At 31.0% G+C, this 13315-nt stretch overlaps 2 protein-coding genes across 3 annotated transcripts; one reads left to right on the forward strand and one right to left on the reverse strand.

Annotated features, from left to right (window-relative positions):
• Positions 1-1622: 1622 nt before the first annotated feature.
• Positions 1623-2849, reverse strand: LOC123694679. 2 transcript variants are annotated; one of them, XM_045640175.1, is made up of 2 exons: positions 2402-2849; positions 1623-2077 (listed from the first exon to the last, which is right to left on the reverse strand). In XM_045640175.1, the coding sequence occupies exons 1-2, from the start codon at positions 2735-2737 to the stop codon at positions 1742-1744; spliced, it is 672 nt and encodes a 223-aa protein (XP_045496131.1). In that variant the 5' UTR covers positions 2738-2849; the 3' UTR covers positions 1623-1741. The 2 variants fall into 2 exon arrangements, with proteins under 2 accessions (XP_045496131.1, XP_045496130.1); XM_045640174.1 differs by having other exon boundaries at positions 2396-2849.
• Positions 2850-3285: 436 nt separating this feature from the next.
• Positions 3286-12388, forward strand: LOC123694677 (putative sodium-coupled neutral amino acid transporter 10). Its single transcript, XM_045640171.1, has 11 exons — positions 3286-3301; positions 5845-6197; positions 6377-6494; positions 6822-6978; positions 7758-7881; positions 8439-8560; positions 9119-9267; positions 9577-9713; positions 10063-10299; positions 10390-10549; positions 10811-12388. The coding sequence occupies exons 2-11, from the start codon at positions 6114-6116 to the stop codon at positions 12355-12357; spliced, it is 2835 nt and encodes a 944-aa protein (XP_045496127.1). The 5' UTR covers positions 3286-3301; positions 5845-6113; the 3' UTR covers positions 12358-12388.
• The last annotated feature ends 927 nt before the right edge of the window (positions 12389-13315 follow it).

The following is a 13315-nucleotide window of genomic DNA, read 5'->3' on the forward strand; positions in this document are numbered from 1 at the left end:
TGTTACGCAAATACATACTACTGAACCGATTACAATGAAATTTAGCATACATATAGAGGGTAACTTGGATTAACACAAGCGATTCATCCCGGAAATTCCACGGGAACGGGAACTATGCGGGTTTTTCTTTTAATAATAAAATTTAAAAACAAGTTTGTGACATTTTCTCAAACCAGGCCAATTTTCAATTTCTTATAGCGACAACGACGGCTGTTAATACACAATACAAATAATTTTGGATGTAATTAATTAGGTACGCCTATTTTTTAATTTAACATAATATATTTACGATAGCTGTCTATTAAATGTAAGAGTTTTAACCAAATAATGTTTCATACATTCGCATTGGTAGAATAAATATAAAAAATAAAAAAAATATTTTTCGTATAGGTAGTTAACTAATACCAATCTAAAGATGTTTAGCTGTAGGTACGTTTTACACGCCTGAATGGAAAGGAAATCGGTACCAAGCTCAGGCAATTGCCTGACATTTGTAGGCGGTTGCCACAATATTACAAACCTGTCTAGTGTCTATCCTTTAATTACGTTATTGGGTAATGTAAAAATATTTTCTAATAACTATGAAGCAATATTCCTTTTACAATTAAAACAATACAAATTTTAAACCTTTGTGTATGGAATAAGATAAGTAAGTACATAATTATAACAAAATTTACCTAGTATAATTGGTAGATACCAATTAATCTTGGTAGATACCAAATGGTAGCTTTTTTAAATGTATATACCTAGTTGTGAAGTATTAATTTATGTGCATGCTAGAAAATATTGTTTTAGTGACCGTATTACCTTTGAAAATAATTGTCGCTATTTGTACCAGTGTTTTACTTGTGGTTAAATAACAAATAGTACCTACAATAATATTTTAAAAAATTACGTAAATAAAATCATTTTAACAATTTTATATTTACTGATAAACGTTTACACATATCAAACATTTATTTTATTGTAATAAGTAGGTAATTGATAAATTGCGTGAGTGTGCTTTAATAACCAGCGTAGACCTATTGATAGGTACCTAATATTGGTATTTTTGGCAGCAAACAAATGATTTATAAATACATTATGTATCTATGCATTTGCTGAAATTTGCCTGTATGTATTGAATTCTAGATTGATAAATATAATAGTGTGTAACAATATGTTTTTTTCGCAATATATAAATTATTAATTGATGTAAAATATAAGGCTCTCGATCCAACAAACATTTTATAAAATTTTAACCGTATTTCTGATTTAAGGTCATCCCTTTTAAAATAAATTCTAAATGCTTGAAAATTTTAATATCTCTAAAAAACTAGTTCATTTTTGTTAATTTGTGTTTGTAATTTGTATATGTCATAATTTATAAGGTTATTCGTAATTTTATTAGATTTAAATATTATGGAGGGTTTGTTTGCATGTATTGTATCAATTCTTGCCAGTTATATACAAATTTTTGTAGCCAAAGAAAAAATAAACCTACCAAAGTGGCAATAGGAAAGAAAATATTTAAGATTGTTATTTATTTGTTATGTAAAATGTTGGGTAAAACAAATACATTTTGCCAGTTTTATAAATGTGGAATACTGGCTTTAATTGCCAAAGAAGTAAGTAAGTAGAAATAATTTTAAGAAATAAATTTATTTGATGTATGTAATACAACTTGTTTTATTGTACATTGCATGTTTTAATTTGGTAGCAATGCATTGGTAGTTAGTAACATAATTCTCAAGTTTTTCTTTCATCCGTTTGGGCTCGGGAGAGTGCCTGAAATAGATGCATCTGCGACAATCGAAACAACTTTTCGTGGCACTTTGCATATGACTGTACTAGTTTCATTTAAGCGCTCCATTTTCGCATGGTACAAAACATCGGACATAAGTTTGAGAGCAATTGATTGTTGATAATGCGACAGTTTCCGTAAAGATTTTGCCGCCATTTTGCCAAATGAATCAAATTCGTCGTCCTCTTCTTTAATAATTGCACTTGAATCTTTTTCTTTTTCTATTTTTATTGGAGTTGCTGTATTCTTTTTACGATTTTTTTTCTGAGTGGAAGGTGAGGGCTTTTCGAAGTCCTGTGAATTACAAGAAAGTTTTAGATGCATCATTAATAAAATGTTATGAACTAAGTAAATTCAGGTTGTCAGTTTATTTAAAAAAAAATTGAGGGTTAAAATATTAAATTCAAATCATTTTCATTCCACATGAAAATTTAAATACATTTGTATAAATTTGAAATTTACAGGACAGTTAATGAAAAATTTACAGGTAGGTAATTAATCGAACCACATAAAATTAGGCGGTAGTTTTCTTTGCTGGATTCACTATTATCCAGTATACTGGAATTAGTTTCAAGCTGCTGGACTGCGCTTGTATTATGAAAACAAACTTACACGCACTTTCCTTTTCAGGGTTACATCGTAAATAAAAGAATGCATCTCATTAAACCATTCGATTTTGGGCACATAAACATGTTCTTCGTCATTCAGTCTTTCACTTTTCTCAATTTTATCAAGTTCTAAATAATAAGTTGATCTTAAACATTTTATTTTGGCTTGTACATCTTTAATATTAAATCCAGTCAATTGCATTTCATCCACAATATTTTGTAATGCATTTATACGTGCTTCTTTATTTCTATAGTCTTTGTTTTTAATATTCCACAAACAATCATTTATTTTGTATAACTCCACCAACTTGAGTGTTTCTTCTCTATTCAATTTTAACTGTGACATTGATGAATGTTCTATTTTTTAGAATACTTGTTATAAAAATTATTATAACGCTTTTACGATTACGGCTTTTGTTATAATTATTTTAATTTGTAGTAAACGTAGTAAATATTATTATGACAATCTTGAATCTAATCAATACAAGACAGTGACTGATTCCAGTGAGGTAGACGTAAGACGAAGGAGGTAGACAGTGTCATTCGCCGAGGTTAGGCATCTTATATACGAGCTCTAGTCGGGATGAATGAAAACTTTATGTAGGTAGGTACTCAAAAATCATTTCCCCAAGATTTCCCCACTTGAATTTTTAAAGTAAATAATGCAATATTATATTAATACACGTTACTAGTGGTATTTAGTTATGAATGCTAACCACAGTATATAATATAATATCGCTACTTACAATAACTTAATTGACGTGGATATTATTTGTTTTTTTTTACTTTTTCTTATTGACTTGTATTTAAACTTATTAAACAATAAATTCTTCTAAACATTTTACCAAATTTATATTTTATGGTTTGTTCGGCTTTGATCTGTGCTTTGATCTTTGTTTGGTGAGGTTTGGTTTGGTGCTCAGAGCAATAAACCTATAGAGTACTTGTATCGAGCGTATACAATTTACATATATTTGTTTCTCTCTATCTAAAGAAAACGTCGTATGAAAGAATGAGATAGCTATAGACTACAAGCTACGTTTCAACATAGTCATGGCACCATTTTTACTATAGGTACCTACGTATTTATATAGATAGAAGGTGATAGTGATGGGATGTGATTCAATCGATAAAATCGTGGATGCATTTTGCATTTACGGTTTCGTGAAATAATAAAAAAAAAAAAAACAAAATTAATAATTAATTTCAGTTCAATACATTATTTGTTTAATCCTACGAATATAATTAATGCGAAATTATGCGAGAATGGATAACTTTCTCTTTCACTGCTGAACCGATTACAATGAAATTTGGAAAAATTACTTTTGATCCCGTAAATCCCACAGGAATGGGAACTATGCGGGTTTTTCTTTGAAAACGCATGTATATCAAGTATGTAGTAGTTTCTCATCTATGAGAACTGTCATTTAATCAACCGTTCAATTTTCACATAGTTACAGTGCGACATAAAAGAGATGAAATTAATTAATTTGGAACTAATTTTTTTTCATTATCTGGCAACCCTGAATTATCAATGCAGCTGTCAAGTTGAATAAAAATTTGTTGTTTATTTGGTGAAGTTGAGATAAAATTGTTATTTTAAACAAGAAATTTACTCAAAAAAGGAGAAATCATGAAAAAGGTTAAACGTAGCGGTGTCCGTGATGCCATAAATAAAGTTTTCATTCGGTGTTTCTCATAATTTCAAGCTGAAAAACGAGAAAAATATTTGGAAAACGTTTACAGACGTACAGCAGATTATACCGGTGAGATTCCATTTATTTTTGCTCAGTACTACGTAAAATAGAATATTCCATTAGTGACGAGTGTTTAATGTACGTATCTATGGCGATTATTACGTTTTTGAAATTTAATTTGAGGTTATTTGTATGTAAACAAAAACTAGTTTTTATAGTGCGACCAGCACAATTTGAGTCAAGAAGTTATATCCTACGAATATATAGGCGGTTTTTTGTGACGATATTAAGATCGTGTGTTGTGTAAAAAATTTGTATGGTGGCACTTGAATTTTGTGTTGTATTTTAAACCTAATGTGATAAGTTGTAAATAAAATGTTTTAATTACTTCCAAATGTTGTTTTAATTCAAATTATAACCGAAACTTATCTAAATATCACACTACCCTCTGTTGAAAGTTCTGTGTTAGCTTTAATTGAGTATTTATATAGAAATGGTTGAAAGTGAATAAAGATTATTCAATTTACAATAAGATTTATAACTTGAATTAACTTGATTAGTACTAGATACGGAGAAAATCGAGTTAATGTAAAAGTCTATAAGTCTGTCTGTCGACCATACCGGCTCCCGGTATGACAGATAGGGAAAATCGGGAAAATGTCCATCGACATCTGAGAGGATAGTATCAAGATTGCTTGCGTCGCAGTATCAGTGTTGCTATATGAGCGACGGTGGCGCCCTCATTTTTTGTCATCTCTTTTGTGTCGCACTGTACACAAGTAACTTATGTGTAAAAAAATTCCAAATAAAAATTATTCAACTACTTTATTCAAATGTATTTATTATGTACAGGAACAAAAAAAACGTAAACGTAAGATTGCACAATTCTTCTAGAGTTCGAAATGCAGTGAACACAATCTAGCAAATTTCGACGGCGTCCAATCTACTCGTCTCATGTTTTATACCCATTTTTTATTTAGCTCTGGAAATCTAAAACAAAATGAATTTATTAATAATCTAAAAGAGAAAATAATAAACAACAAACTAAGCACATAAGTCAAATAAAACAACCACGTGGTATTTTTTATTTTTCTGCTGTACAAAATTTACATCTTATTTGCAACAGCAACTACATATAAATCTGATATAAGAAACAAAATAAATAAATCAACGTTAATATGAAATAGATTTTATGTCATAAATCGATAATATACGCTGGATGTGTTACATCACAACAAAATGCCAAAATGCCAAATATTGTAACATTTTTTTAAATTATTAACAATCACAACCCCATAAAGTGGCTAAATGTTACAGTTACAACATATAATTATAAAAAAGCGCTTGATAAAACTTTCAAATAGGGTTAAAACATAAATATTTATCAATTTGCTGAAAATCACTTACCGATGGAAAGATAATTTTTCATTGTTTTCATCCAAAACTCCCATTCGACTAGTGATAGCCGCGGCCGGTAGCTAAACATACAATAGTCATTTTAGCACACTGACAAATAAAAAGAAACACTATACACTTTATATTTTCTAAATATTTCGTTAAATACACTTGATGCACCGAGACCTCCAGCTGGAAGGCAAACAAAATATAGCCGGCGCGCTACGTTCGAAGACAGTGCAGATACTCTATAGCTATCTCAATCTGGCTTATGCTGTTATTGACTAAGAGTTAAGTAGATTAGAAAATATGTATTTTGTTCTGTCTCAATATAAGAACTCTATAGGTTTATTGCTCTGAGGTTTGGTGTTTGTTTGTGCTTGTCTAATATTACTTGCTCTGTGGTGCAAGTGACGTTTGGCGAAAAATGTGTCAAAACACGATTTGACATGTGATGATGACTGAAGATGTCCTCGTATAAACGTCATAAATTTTGAATCAATAGAGTTTGAAACAATAGTCCCTCCATCAACAAAATATAATCACAACAATATATTTATTGTCGTCGATATGTAAAGGAAATTGGAAAACTTTTAAATTACTTAATCTATTTCCAGTAACTAAACTAAAATGGGTACTACGGGTCAATCTATCACGTTAGCGAATAGTATTATTGGAGTCGGTATCCTGGCTATGCCGTTTTGTTTTCAACAAGTAAGTTCTATAGGTTCATTAATAATTTTCCTATGAGGGGTTCAATTCAGGGATTGTATCAGTAAATGTGATTTAAAGTGACAGTCGATGGATGTATTGAAGAAAAATTCATAAACATTTGAGCATGACTTTTTATGTATTAAATAGTTTATTATCTTCATTAATATATTTTATTGCAGTGTGGTGTATTATTAGCTACTCTAATCCTATTGTGTATGGGCCTTGTTTCGAGATTATGTTGTTATTTTCTTTTGAAATCTGCTATAATTACAAGGAGGAGAAATTTTGAATTCCTTGGTAAGTAACTTTAAAAGAGAACAAATTATTCTATTTTTTTTTAATTTATTAAACAATGGTAAATACACATTATAAAATTGTTGATCAATTTTTTATTATTAGTTATTAGTTATTCATGGAAAAGTAAAAATAATTAATTTTTAGATTAACTCTACTTGATTATCATTAGAAATATTTGAAGATAAAACAAATTCATAAATTTACTTACACAATTAGTAGATAAATATTAAATCTCTCTAATTTTATAGTGTTGTTTGTTTGATAATAATAATTTATAAACATTTTAATTATTTCTTATGCATATTTATTTCATTTTCTTATTTTTAGCGTTTCATGTATTTGGCTCGCCTGGCAAAATGGCAGTGGAAGTTGGGATAATAGGTTTTCTAATGGGCACATGTATAGCATACTTTGTGGTAGTCGGTGATCTTGGACCACAGATTATATCCAAAATGTTAAATATTAACCAGAGCGACATACTGAGGTGGGTTACAGAAATAATATTAAAGAATTTAATCATAAATGTTACAATTGATTACCAAAAATAAATAAATTAAAGCATTAAATTTATAACAATTAGTGAATTAAGAATCATACTAAGTAGTACTAAGTAGAAAATAGTGCCAGAAAAGCAATGAATATACAAAATACATGATAACTTGGTCTAAAAGTGAAGTCCCATGTCCCCTAGTGGGGTAAGGGGCAGATGCATTATGCATACATCTGTTTCACTGATCGATTTTCTTTAGGGACAAGTAGGTGATCAGCCTTCTATGCCCTGCCAGACCGAGACATTTTTTTTCCTTCGTCGCCACCGGGAATCGCACCCAGGACCCCTCGGCTCTACGATCACGCGTCATCCACTGTACCAAAGAGGCGGTCATTACCGGCCGAGGATAACTTGGTCTAGTCTTTTTTAAAGTACATAAAAAAAAACTAAAACCAAACTAAACTTGCATTTGCATATAAGATAGCACCTTTTTTTTTGTTTCATTATTTTGCCAGACTAATAAAAACAATTTTTATTCTACATTCCAAAAGCATATTCTTAAGAGCTAGCGCGCAAGAGCAACTTTTGTCTCCTCAACTATTTTGTCTCTCCCATCAACTCTATAGGAAGTTGCGTCGCTACGTGCGCGCACTTTGTTACTAGTCCATAGAGTTGATGCGAGAGACAAAATAGTTGCGGAGACAAAAGTTGCTCTTGCTTTCATTATTCATAATTTAGGATTAAAAATTCATTCATATTATTTGTTATTTTAGGACATCTATAATGGTGATAGTGTCATTAGTGTGTGTGCTACCACTGGGTCTCTTAAGGAATGTGGACAGCTTGAGCAATGTCAGTGCGGCTACTATCGCGTTTTACTTCTGCCTTGTTATGAAGGTATGCATTTAATTTATTATTGGAAAAAACTAAGCTAAATAAAGTTTCATTAATTAACTAAATAACAGTTTGTCTTGAGTTTTATTATGACAAACTTTTAGAGCTCAATATTATAACTTTATTTTATACTAGCGTTCCGCCCCGGCTTCACCCGTGGTACATATTTCGCAATAAAAAGTACCCTATGTTTCCAGGGTCTAAAGATTGTCTGTGCCAAATTTCATAGAAATTTGAGAGGTTTAAGCGGGAAAGCGTAACAGACGCACAGACAGACAGAATTAATTTCGCATTTCTAATATTCTAGTAGGGATTTGTGTATTTCATAGAATGGTTTATTAGTTTATACAAATAAAAGCTATAACTATAATAAACCAGAAAAAAGACTTTGAAATATTGAAGCAGAGGCATTTAATAATGCGATAACTAATAATCATGATTGAGTTTAAATATATAGAAAATTTCCACATTATTAATTCTGTTTTAAATTATTAAAATATTGAATATAATCATCTATATAACATTTGTATATTTAACATATTAAATAATTTCTCAACTAGGTAATAACAGAAGCGGGGACACAGATGTTTGCGATAGATGCACACAATAAAATTGAAATGTGGAAACCTTCAGGATTGTTGCAATGTGTGCCCATTTTTTCCATGGCGCTATTTTGTCAAACGTAAGTTTTAATCTGATCATAATTATCTGTATGAATGTTTTTTATATGTATAACTAGCTGTGCCCCGCGGTTTTACTCGCATTGCTCTGATCCTATTGGTCTTAGCATTATTATATTATATCTATTCTAATATTATAAAGCTGAAGAGTTTGTTTGTTTGTTTGCTTGAACGTGTTAATCTTGGGAACTACTGGTACAATTTGAAAAATTCTTTCGGTGTTAGCTAGATAGCCCATTTATCGAGGAAGTCTATAGGCTTATATATTATCACGCTAAGACCAACAGGAGCGAAGCAATGCGGGTGAAACCGCGGGGAACAGCTAGTAGTTTATATACTTCTTCAATGAATGGGCTAATTACCGCTTAAATGATTTTTCAATTCGAACCTCTATTTCATGAGATTAGCGCATTCAAACAATCAAACAACCTCTTAGATGAAATCTTGTGACGTATAAAAAAAAATCAATTTTTTTTAATTATTTGTTTCCGCCATTATTTTTTATTGTAAGTATATAGGTTTAAAAAAAAGAAGAATCTTATTATTAAATTTGTTTTCAGTCAACTGTTCGAAATATTCGAATCGATGCCTTCACTGTCGCTAGAGAAAATGAACGTGGTAACAAAGAATGCGATCAATATTTGCGCAGCTGTGTACTTCACGCTTGGCCTCTTTGGTTACATAGCTTTTGGCTCGCAGGAAATTTCAGGTAAATTTGTATGTTTCATAGAATGATATATTTTGGAAATGCAATCGGAGTAGATGAAAATGATATTTATCATACTATAGCTGTTCCCCACGGTTTTACCCGCGTTGCTCCGCTCTTGTTGGTCTCAGCGTGATGATATATAGCCTACTTCGATAAATGAGCTATTTAACACATAAATAATTTTCCAAATCGGACCAGTAGTTCCTGAGATTAGCGCGTTCAAACAAACAAACTCTTCAGATTTATAATATAAGTATAGATAAAATTAATATTTATTCATATATTTTACTCGAAAATTTAATTTTCCAGGTAACATTCTAATGAGCTTAAGTCCAACAATGGCGAGTGACGTCATCAAACTAGGTTTTGTAATGTCTGTGGCGTTTAGTTTTCCGCTCATTATATTCCCGTGTAGAGCGAGCCTTTATTCCTTCTTATACAGAAAAGTAAGTATATAAGATTTATATACTTAATGATTTATTTCTAAAAAAAGGGAACAGGATAGAGCCAAGTGTTGAACCTTGTGGAACACCTACATATTAAATATATCTCTGACATTCTATTTATCGATATTTCTTGAATTCTAGATCTTATATATTGGGGTGAATATAATAAATTAAAAATACCATATAAGATAAACAATTATTATAATTCAATCAGATTTATAACAACAAGAAGACAATATAACATTATCAATCGCATCTTAAAAATCTAAAGAATCAAAACATTCAAATATGTTAAAGATCTTAATTTAATGTAAATACGTATTTTTACTACAGTGTTCATATTTTTCAGGTACACCCGTCGCATCACGACCACATCATAAACCACTCGATACCAGAGAGTACATTCCGATGCATAACAGTTGCCATTATAGCTGTATCTCTATTTATAAGTCTGTTATTGCCTAATATTGAGTTGGTATTGGGCTTAGTTGGGTCCACTATTGGAGTTCTGGTATGTGTGGTGTTCCCGGCCGCTTGTTTTATTAATGTCACCTTTAAGAACACCAATGAAAGGGTATTAGCAAAGGTATATAAAAAAGTATTTTATTTGGTATAATTAATAATTGTGGAGGCTTAAAACACCTAATGTAATATCTTTTTCTTTTTTGTTTTTCAGTTCATCTTAGTTTTAGGCCTTATTATTCTGGTCCTCGGAACGTACGCGAATTTACAAGCTGCAGAAAATACAAGAGACAAGTACGATGATAAATATATCACTCAAGAGCGTATTGACAAAATTGTTGAAGATTTCTTTGAGAAAATGGAAAAGGCTGAAAGTAAGTTATATTTTGTCGCGTTGGTTGCATGCTTTATGTTTCTAATTTTATAAATTACTAGTTTTCCGCCCGCAGCTTCGCCCGTGGGATTTCCGGGATAAAACCTATCCTATGTGTTGATCCAACTTACCCTCTATATGTGTGCTAAATTTCATTGTAATCGGTTCAGTATTATTTGTGTGAAAGAGTAACAAACACATCCTCACACACTTTCGCCTTTATGATATAGTAGGATTATACTGATTGTGATATTTTTTTCAGAGCTCAAACCGGTCATTAATGAGCCTAAAAAAGGAGTTAATAATGACGTGGCAGGAGATTCTGTTGCATTACCGCCTAATCCAATTCCACCTGAATCACGGTCAAATGAAAGGAAACTTGCTCCAATAGAAACGATTGAAAATAAGAAGGACATTATACCGGATGATAAGGAAAAAATAAACAAAGAATCGGAAGAACAGGCACAAAACGCTGAAGAAAAATTCAACGGGAATAAACTAGCAAACGGTGAAAATACTAAAAAGAAAACTAATGAAAGACTTAAGGATGAAATAAAAGCAAATCAAGAAAAAATACAAGTGATCAAAACTAATCAAGAAAAACTTGATATAATGAAATCAACTCAAGAGAAAATAGATATGATAAAACACCAGCAACTAATGGAAACTATTAAACAGCACGGACAGGAACAAAAGGAGCTAATCAAAGAACAGAAAGAAATTTTGGATGAGTTGAGAAAGACAAAAGATGAAATAGAAAAGAATAAAAAAGACGACAACACTGAAGCGAAAAAGATAGCAGTTGAAAGTATACAGAAGATAGCAAATATAGCGATACAAAGTCTAACAGGCGTGTCTGATGCGCCCGTTGAGCAAATAAATGGTGACAAAAAATTAGAACCATTGGACAAAATTGTTGATAACGCTGTTAATGAAATAGCCAAAAAAGCGGCAGAAACCTTAAACGTTGTAAAGAAAACTGAAGACATCAAAGAAAAACCGGGCCCCAATAGCAAAGTAGAATCAGTTGGTGAAAAGAAAAATGAGCCTATTTTAATGAAAAAGATCGAAACAAAAAATATCGAAAACGTAGGTGAAAAGAAGAATAGTGTTCAGGAACCCAATAACGTTTTAAATGTCAATAACGCAGAGAAACAAAACAAAGACAATATATTAGAAAGTAAACAGCAATTAAAAATACCACAAAATTTACCTACTGAAATTAGAGCAAGTCCTATCGTAGATAGTATTCAATCAAACGGACAGCAAAATAAAATTAATTTAGACAAATCAAGTAAAGATAACATAAATAATCATCAAAATGTTGATAAAACGATACATACACATACAGCAGATGAACCTCAATCTTATAAAGAGGGTGAAGATGCGCAAATACAACCAAAACCAAGATTAGAAAAAACTGTAGGCAATGTTCCTTTAGCGATAGCTTTGAGCGAAAGTTCTAAAATTAAACAAGAACATATTGAAAGGATAAAAGAAAAAGCTAATCAAAATGTTAAACCCAATAAACTAAATGGTGCTGTAGACAATAAAGTTGAAATGAAAGAAAAGGCAGAAAACTTACTTTTAAGGCAGAAACGGGAAGTAGTCGACTGCACGGAAAAAACGATTTTAAAACCAGAAGATAAGCAAATTTGTGAAAATCTCATAGATCAACCAGAGATTAAGAAAGATACAGCTGAAATTTTACCAAAAGTTGATTTAAATGATGTTTTATCTAAAAGTTTGCCAATCGACATACATCACATACGATCACTGAAAAGTTACGAAGAAAATGATAAGATTTGAAGTTTATGTTACGAGAAATACCATTTCATTATTATTTCGTTAATAAACTATTTATTTTATTGTAATTATTTGTAATTTTAACTATAAATAAAAAGGTTACTAATGTGCAAGATTCTGCATTTACGTTGTTTTAGTTGTAAAATAATGTTGTGGTAAGTCTGTGATCTCATGAAATCAAAATTAATGTAATAAATACCATGAAAGCCTTCATAATCATCCTTAGGTTAATATATTTTGTGAAGATATTATGTATGTGATGCGATGGACTGATTGTGTAATAAATATATTTTAATATTTATGTAAAACTTTCGTTTTATTTCATACCTTTTTTGTATTTTTATTCAATAACTAACTTCCGAAATCGCTGTTCTGCCAGGAAAGCTTAATAATTTAGGTGTAAAAAAAGTTGCGAGTTATTTTAAGACCTGATTTCATGTAATCGGTCTAGCTGTTTCCAAATAATCCATACTAATATTATAAATGCGAAAGTAACTCTGTCTGTCTGTCTGTCTGTTACTCAATCACGCCTAAAGAACTGAACCAATTTGCATGAAATTTGGTATAGAGATATTTTGACACCCGAGAAAGGACATAGGCTACTTTTTACCCCGGGAAATAGGATAGGTTTTATCCCGGAAATCCCACGGGAACGGGAACTATGCGGGTTTTTCTTTGGCTGTGCGGGCGAAGCTGCGGGTGGAAAGCTAGTTAATAATAATTTAACAATAATAGAGCGATCTATTATATATTTATTTATAGATCTATTATGTATTCTGTGCTAATTACGAAAATGTTTCACATAAACTAGTATGTTACATTAAAGGATTTACTTATCGAGTGATAAACGCTCGATACTAATGTATGTTTCTAATATAATTCAGGCCATTACATCTGACACAGAATACATGAATGTAGCTAACACAAAGTTTCCTGACCGTCCGCGTCGCGTCGGTCTCAA

The sequence above is a fragment of the Colias croceus genome, chromosome 9, assembly GCF_905220415.1.
Source record: "Colias croceus chromosome 9, ilColCroc2.1".
NCBI classification, from domain to species: Eukaryota; Metazoa; Arthropoda; class Insecta; order Lepidoptera; family Pieridae; genus Colias; species Colias croceus.

Excerpts from the sequence above, each read along its gene's own strand:
- LOC123694679 (XM_045640174.1), bottom strand. The coding sequence starts at position 2,737 with ATGTCACAGTTAAAATTGAATAGAGAAGAAACACTCAAGTTGGTGGAG. Across the intron at positions 2,078-2,395 it reads CCCTGAAAAGGAAAGTGCGT|GACTTCGAAAAGCCCTCACC; the intron begins GTAAGTTTGTTT and ends TGTAATTCACAG.
- LOC123694677 (XM_045640171.1), top strand. The coding sequence starts at position 6,114 with ATGGGTACTACGGGTCAATCTATCACGTTAGCGAATAGTATTATTGGA. Across the intron at positions 9,714-10,062 it reads ATTCCTTCTTATACAGAAAA|GTACACCCGTCGCATCACGA; the intron begins GTAAGTATATAA and ends CATATTTTTCAG. Across the intron at positions 10,550-10,810 it reads GAAAATGGAAAAGGCTGAAA|AGCTCAAACCGGTCATTAAT; the intron begins GTAAGTTATATT and ends TATTTTTTTCAG.